Source organism: Acanthisitta chloris, unplaced genomic scaffold (assembly GCF_000695815.1).
Source record: "Acanthisitta chloris isolate BGI_N310 unplaced genomic scaffold, ASM69581v1 scaffold501, whole genome shotgun sequence".
NCBI classification, from domain to species: Eukaryota; Metazoa; Chordata; class Aves; order Passeriformes; family Acanthisittidae; genus Acanthisitta; species Acanthisitta chloris.
In genome coordinates, this window is record NW_008654114.1 from 15,455 (window position 1) to 22,363 (window position 6,909).

General features: G+C 48.0%; 2 protein-coding genes across 2 annotated transcripts in view; one reads left to right on the plus strand and one right to left on the minus strand.

Moving 5' to 3' along the window:
• LOC103810419 (neurofibromin-like) overlaps positions 1 to 1,699 on the minus strand; it is a gene marked incomplete at its 3' end in the record, with an annotated part of 14,451 nt that extends 12,752 nt beyond the window's left edge. Inside the window, 3 exon segments of the mRNA XM_009083317.1 lie at positions 2 to 67; positions 673 to 1,013; positions 1,247 to 1,699. Of these exon segments, the coding sequence (XP_009081565.1) occupies positions 2 to 67; positions 673 to 1,013; positions 1,247 to 1,699 (860 nt within the window).
• A 2,207-nt stretch (positions 1,700 to 3,906) lies between these two features.
• Positions 3,907 to 4,656, plus strand: EVI2A (ecotropic viral integration site 2A). The gene has a single exon (XM_009083306.1). The coding sequence runs from the start codon at positions 3,907 to 3,909 to the stop codon at positions 4,654 to 4,656; it is 750 nt and encodes a 249-aa protein (XP_009081554.1).
• Positions 4,657 to 6,909: the final 2,253 nt, after the last annotated feature.

Sequence of the window (6,909 nt, forward strand, 5' to 3'; positions counted from 1 at the left end):
TAACTGGCCCTCGATCTTTAAGTTAAAGGTGCAGGTTAAGGCACAGAGGAGGTTATAGGCAGCAGACCTGGAACAAAGCAACACAGGATGTGTGAGAGTTTTCTTGAACACTTGAAATACACAAATCATCACAGTAGCAGTACTGACATCTAAAAAAGAAAATCAATGCTGCTGTGTTAGAAATTACATCTAAATCCTGAACCTCCGAAGAGGTTACAGGCTGTGTGTGAAGGGCACTGCACTGGGATTCTCGGAATGACTTGCAGTTCCAGGAATCCAGAAGCATCCCAGGTGCACCTGAGCTGCTGGGACTGCCCAGCAGTGCCCTGGCCAGCCCCCAGCCCTGGGGAGCCCGTTCTGGCACGACCCGTGAGGCTGCTCTGAGGGGCACAGCTCACCACCGTGGAAATCGTTATGTACCCAGCCAACAGTGCAAGGCAGATTTCCCCTTGGAATGGGAATTCAAGCTTCCCACATGCCTTCAGCTCCTCAGACAGCATGTGCCTTTCTCCACCCACAGAATCCCAACATGCCTATACTGAAAGTCACATTTTATGGAGCTGTGGTGGCAGAACAAGTGATTTGTCCAGGACAGATTTTCTAACACTAAGGAAGCCTTGGAAAGCCTTTCCACATGTGACCCCAGCTGGCATCACTTTCCAAGCTGTGTACCTCAGGCTGGGGTCTGAGCTCCCCAGGTTGAGCAGTGCTATGTTCAGCAGCGTTCCAGGGACATCCTTGGGACGGATTTTGGTGTGCTGGGGGATGGAGTCAGGCTGGGACAGCTCCCACCGTGTCCGTATGTGGATGATGGACCTCACGATGGCCTCACACTCCTGGTGCATGAAGGTGAGTGGCGTGCCCTGGTTGGCAATGGTCAGGGTAAACTGGTTCTCATCAACCAGACAGATCTCCTCAATCTCAGAGGCATAGTAAATGTCGTTCAGAAACACTGTCTGGCCCAGGACTCGGGTTCGCTCTGCTGACGTCACCTGCACAGCTGTCGACCCAACCTTGCAAGGAGAAGAGAGAATCAGTTCAACACTACTACTGAGCACACACAGAGAGAGAAGTGACACTTCCAATTTTATAGGAGATACGTGTGGGAAATTTTATAATCCCCAAAAAGGGCTCACTAAGAGCGTTGTGCTTTCTCCTCAAGGCAGGGGAGGAGAATTAAGAGACAGCAAAATCATATTCCAATCCTTATAAAAATATCACTAGGAGCAGCATTAAAAGCACTTACTTTAATAGAGACTTTGGTGTCTTTATGAGCCAGTTTGAGAGCATTGTGAAACACTTTCAAGTTCTCCTCCAAAGCCAAGGTAGCTGCTGGGAGTTTCTGCTGGTCGTGTTCGATGTGCTCTGCCAGTTTCCCTGTAGAGTCTATGAAAACAAGCCTTTTGCTTCCTTTCAAACCTGTCAAGAGCCTTTCATGGTATTTGGTGTATTCTCTGACCCAAGAGTTACAGTTATAAATAAAAACTGCTGCGACATTTTCATAAGCAAAGCCTGGAAAAACTACAAACCATTTGGAAAGAAAGTCTGTTTTAAAGCGATTACTGGGGCCAGCGTGGGTGAGGTCCACCACGATTTCATATGGCTTTGCATAGTATGGCTTCAGGGTCAGCAGCACGTGGTAGATCAGCAAATCCCCGTTGATCTGACCCGTCTTGAACCTGTGAGGAAAGACAGACATCGCTGGGGTTACACTCAGACCCACAGCACAGACACCTGGGGCTGCAGGCACACAGGAGAGGTGAACCACACTGATCCCCCGGGGGCTCCACACTCCTCAGGCACAGCAGAGACACCACACTGCACCTGCCCCTGCTCCTCCACGGCTCCTGCCCAGCCTGTAGTGCTCTGAATGATGGAGCTTGACTTGGGCTTCATCCTGAAGTGCCCCACAGCCTCCCACAGCAGTGACCTCCAGGTCTGTACAGCTGAGAGAAAAATCAAACCCAGGCTGGAACAGCATCAACTGCATTGAAACTGGATTGCATGGAAAGTGCTCCGAGCTGCTTTAAAACGACAGCTATAAACCTCTCTAACTTTGAAACCACATTAGATTCAAATGATATCTGTTTTTGAATGTGGAAAAGTGTATTTATTTCAGGAGACAAGAGACGTTTTCCCCCCGTTACTTCCTGTTGCTCTGAGGGCTAAGTTGGGCAAGTTGGTGCTTTCCCCGTCCCGTGTGCTGTGTAGCTCTACCCAGAGGAAATGTGTCATCACTGTGGTTTTACTTCTCCCCTCTGCACCAACGACATGTCATTTCAGTTACAGATTTGCTTAAACAATATCAGCTTTGCCCAAACCTTCTGCTCCCCAATGGCCAGTTGCATCCCAAGAGCAAACATATGCACAAAGAAATCATATTGCTAAAGGACTAAACACCTGAAACACCCATTTTCTGTTGACTACACTGCAAGGTAAGTGCACATTTTCCTTCTCCTATTTTAAGTTGCACTGTGAAGTTTCTTATATTTTGTAGAAAATTATACACAGAAGTGTTTTTAAAGAGGTTTGAGTGACTCAAATATAGTAACAGACCGAATCAAGGAGGCTGATAAACTGTATTTTTAGTCATGTTAAAGGTTGTTCACCATCTACCCCAAGCAATCAGCAGTGACAGTCACCACTGAGCTCTGCTGTTCCTCACTGCAGATCTGGCTGGGTGCTGAGACCCTGTCACTACCCAGGCACAAAGGGTCGGACTGAAAGGAGAAACAGTTCTTTAAGGATCAGTTTCTTTGCGCTCACGATTTCAGGCAAAGCCCTTCCCAGCAGACTGAAAGGAGAAACAGCTCTTTAAGGATCAGTTTCTTTGCGCGCACGATTTCAGGCAAAGCCCTTCCCAGCCTCGGCCTGTTGATTTTGAAGCACATCTGGTGCAGAGCAGCACAGGGGACAGTGGCTCAGTGTGCTCTGGGGCAGCAGCAGAGCTGCACTCCTTGCCCTGCTCTGCTTTACCTCAAGTGCTGCTTGCCCCAAAAATGGGCTTTGCTGGGGCTTTTCTCCCTTTTTAAAGTATGCTCCAAGGCATCATCCAGGTGACTTCTACCACAGACAGAGACAAAACCTGCTGGTTTGAGCTTGTTATCCCAGAACCAGACTGACCCAGCTCTTGGTTTCCTGCCCTCCAGACAAACGCAACAGGTACAGATCTGGATACCACACAAATGTGAAAGAGAACATACTAATGGTTAATCTCATTTGCATCATTATCTCAGGCATTTTAAAGCAAATGTCACAATCTGTAGCGTGTTTGGGAGAAAAATATGAGAAGTACATTCGTGAGAAAAAGCTTTTTGCACAAAAAGGCAGAAAAATTGGAGAACAAAGTTTCTACTGGGCATCTGAAGTACTCTAGGCAGCTGTGCTAGGAGAGAAACAGCTCCCACAGGCTCCTGTTCAGTTACAGGAACACTGGGGTTGAGGGGGTTCCCTTGCCCATCTGTGCCAGCAGTGGCTCTGCTGCCCACGCCAGGGGAATTCAGGGCAGCAATCTGAGCCTGACACAGGTTCCTCACTCGCTGTGCAAGGCAGAAGTGATGCCCTCAGAGTGCACCAGGGACAGCTTCAGAGAGAGGAACCAGCACACTGCCCCGACACCGCTGAGCTGGCAGCAGGGAACACCCTCCTACTTTGCTCCACGTTCTTTTGTATCCTCCATGTGTGTTTTATAAATCTCAAACTGCCAGAAGTCGGAGACAACCTATTCCTTCACAACACGAACTGCCTGAACTCCTCCTGCTGCAGCCACTAAAAGGAGGCCAAGTTACATGCACTTTTCATCACAAAGGCTGCTGCCTGCTACTCCCTGACAAATCCAATCCCCTGAGAACCCATTTGCTAAACTAACACCATCACTTGTATTTTTGCAGGGTGCTGACTAGGAAGATGAAGACAAAGAGACACAACAAACCACACTCGGCCTTCCCCATGATGATAATCCTTTCCTTGTGTTTGCCAACGGGTGGGAACCACACCAATTACCCTCGGGTTAGAGAGGAGACCTGGAATCCCATCAGCCAAAACCTCAGTGGGAGCCAGAACACAACAGAAGCCAATACAAATTCTCCTTTGAGCATCAATATCAGCAGCAAAACAACTACTTTTGAAGGGCAAAGTACCATGCAACCCTTCTCCACAAGGGCCCAAAATCCAACCTCTTCCCCTGCAGTTTCCACCACTGCAGGACCCAGGAATATCAGCAAACCCAGGAGTCCAATGACCAAAGAGACATGTGAAGACAGTAAGTCTCTCATACTGATCTGCTTCATAATCATTGCAGTACTTGTGCTTGTCTGCACCTTCCTATTTCTGTCCACAGTCATCATAGCCAACAAAATGTCCTACCTCAAAAAATCTCAGCAAGGGAAGCGCAGGCCCCGGAGCAACGGTGACCTTGTGGCCACCAGCAGCTTGTGGCCAACGGCAGCAGGAACGTGGCAGAGGATGCCCAAGGAGACAACAGGAACTGAGCTGACAATGCAAGATTTGCTATCAGGGAGGGACACCACAAACCGCAGGAAGACTGAAGATGAATCTACTGAGAAACTCACTAAAGCAATAGAGAATGAACAGGAAAGCAAAGAACCATCACAGCCAAACAAACCAGTTTTAACCAATTTTGTAGTTGAGATTTAATTCACACTCAGGTAAAAGTTTGTCTTTGCGTTTTGTACATCATTAGTGTCAGGCAAAACCATGAATTTTCCCACAGGAAAGCTAAATTCAGAGCTTAGTCTTTCCTTTTCTGCCAGTGGCAATGCTGCAGCCACGTGTGGATCTGGTGTCAAACAGCTTTCTGTAAGGAGTGTCAGGACTGGTTTTACTCATTTGCCCAGAAGTCATGGTGACAAGAGTTGGGCAGGGTAAAACTGGAGGGCAGAGTCTGCCCATGCTCAAAGACCATGAGAGGGAAGAAGGGAATGGACTGTTAGTCTGACAAATACACCAAAACCATGAGGAGCTGTACAAGTATAACCAAGTTGCTCTTTTAAGAAAACCACACACCAGTCACAACTCCAATTCAAGCACTGAATCAGGACCTAACCCCTCTCAAAATGCCCTTTCAGGTTTTCCCATCAAGAACTTCCCAACCCAACTGAATTACTTTGTAACCACACCGAGATTTGAACCATATTTATTGTGTTTCAATGCTGTGTGTGAATGGATGAGGATTGTATTGTTTGTTAGAATGTGAGAACTGTTTCCATTTGTTATCTTCAATAAACTTGGAGCATCAGTTTTTAAATAACTTGAGTTATGTGATACTGTTTCTCTAAATCAAAATATCAGAAACAATATGGCACAAGGCACTTGGAATGTCATATTCCTATAGCATCAGCTGAGCTCAGTAAAGGTCTCTGATGAGTTGCCGTGATTTCTGGTATCACAGAAACACACTCCACTTTCTCCCAACACCAATTAGAACATACCAAAAATGTAAACCCACGACTTTTAGCTTCTTTATGCTCAGAACCCAGATTTTCTCACAGTTCTGGGGAGATGCCTGTGCCTGCTCTCCCTGCAGCAGAGCTTTGCTAGTTTAAGGAAATATGAGAAGCTCCTCACAACCTTCTTCTTGGGTTGAGGAAGATCTGTTGCACCACAGTCAAAGGTGCTGAGATTGTACAACGTCAAAGCTCCAAACATCCTGAGCAGCTGTAGCAAACAGCTTTGACACAAGATGGTTCTACGAGTTTGAAAGAACCAGGACATGAGTGAATGCCCAACTCCCATCCACCAGCTCACACATTCACCTGGCTGAAAGGGAAGCACAGAGCAGCAGGGGCAGGACAACAGCACCACGGCAGCCCAGAGAGCAGGGCCCCAAAACTGCATCTGCCTGGCTCAGAGGTGCTGCGTGTGGTGAGGACAGCGAGGCTGGAAGAAGCTTAGCCTAGAACTGTCATTAGAAAGTAGTCATTAGTCACTAGAAAGTAAGTTCATTTGAGACTGGAAAATAGAACAACCATGGGCAAATTCCCATGAATCTACTGTAAACCACAGATTCAGACCCAGGAGCTCCAAGGGTGAATCCAGCACGCGAGGGGAATGGGAGGGCAGGGGAGTATCTCAGGCATCTCCAGCACATGAGGAAAAAGGCCAGGAGAGGAGCAAGGTGACACTGGGACAGATCAGTGATGACAAGCCAGTTCCCCAGAGCAGATGAACTGAGAAGTCCTCACACTGTGACAGAGCCAAAGGGCAGGGCTGGGGGATGCTGCACTGCAGTCACCTTCTCCGTCCCCAGAACGACCACAGGCAGCAGCAGCAGCAGCAGAGGCTGTGCAAGGACTAAAAAAAGACTCCGAGACAGCCAACATGAACATCTAACCTGCAGTAAAACTGCTCCCAGCTGGGGAGGAAACAGCACGGAGCCAGGAGAAGGGATCTGCACGGGGCAGCCAGCCTGGACAGCCAGGCAATGGGCAGCTGGGCAAAGGAACAAACCAGCAGTGCCAGGAAGGCAGCAGGAGAAAAAGGAACGAATCACGACCATATCAGTGGAAGGAAGGAAAAACAGGAAGGAAAAAGAACTGCCAGTGAGGTGGGAACTGTGACGAAAGATGGGTGTGGGCTATGAGGCTTGAAGAAAATGGGGAAGATGAAGAAATCAGAAACAATGAGTTAGTGTGAGCATGGGATTAGGATGTGTGTTTGCTGCAGGGGAGCCTCAGAAAGAGAAGCAGTACAATCAGAAGAGAGACTCTACAGGAAAGGCAGGAGGAGATGAAGAAACTGCAGAGGAATCTGTCTGTAGTCACTGGCAGAATGCAGTGCCATGAGGCAAAATGCCACGAGGACACATTTGGTGTTTCTTTTTGCTAGGCAGCCTGTCCAGACAGAAACGCTCAAGGAGACAAGAGGAGTTTGGGTTGCAGTGCATGGTGT

What these genes read in the sequence shown, in the direction of transcription:
- EVI2A (XM_009083306.1), top strand. Translation starts at nt 3,907, where the DNA reads ATGAAGACAAAGAGACACAACAAACCACACTCGGCCTTCCCCATGATG.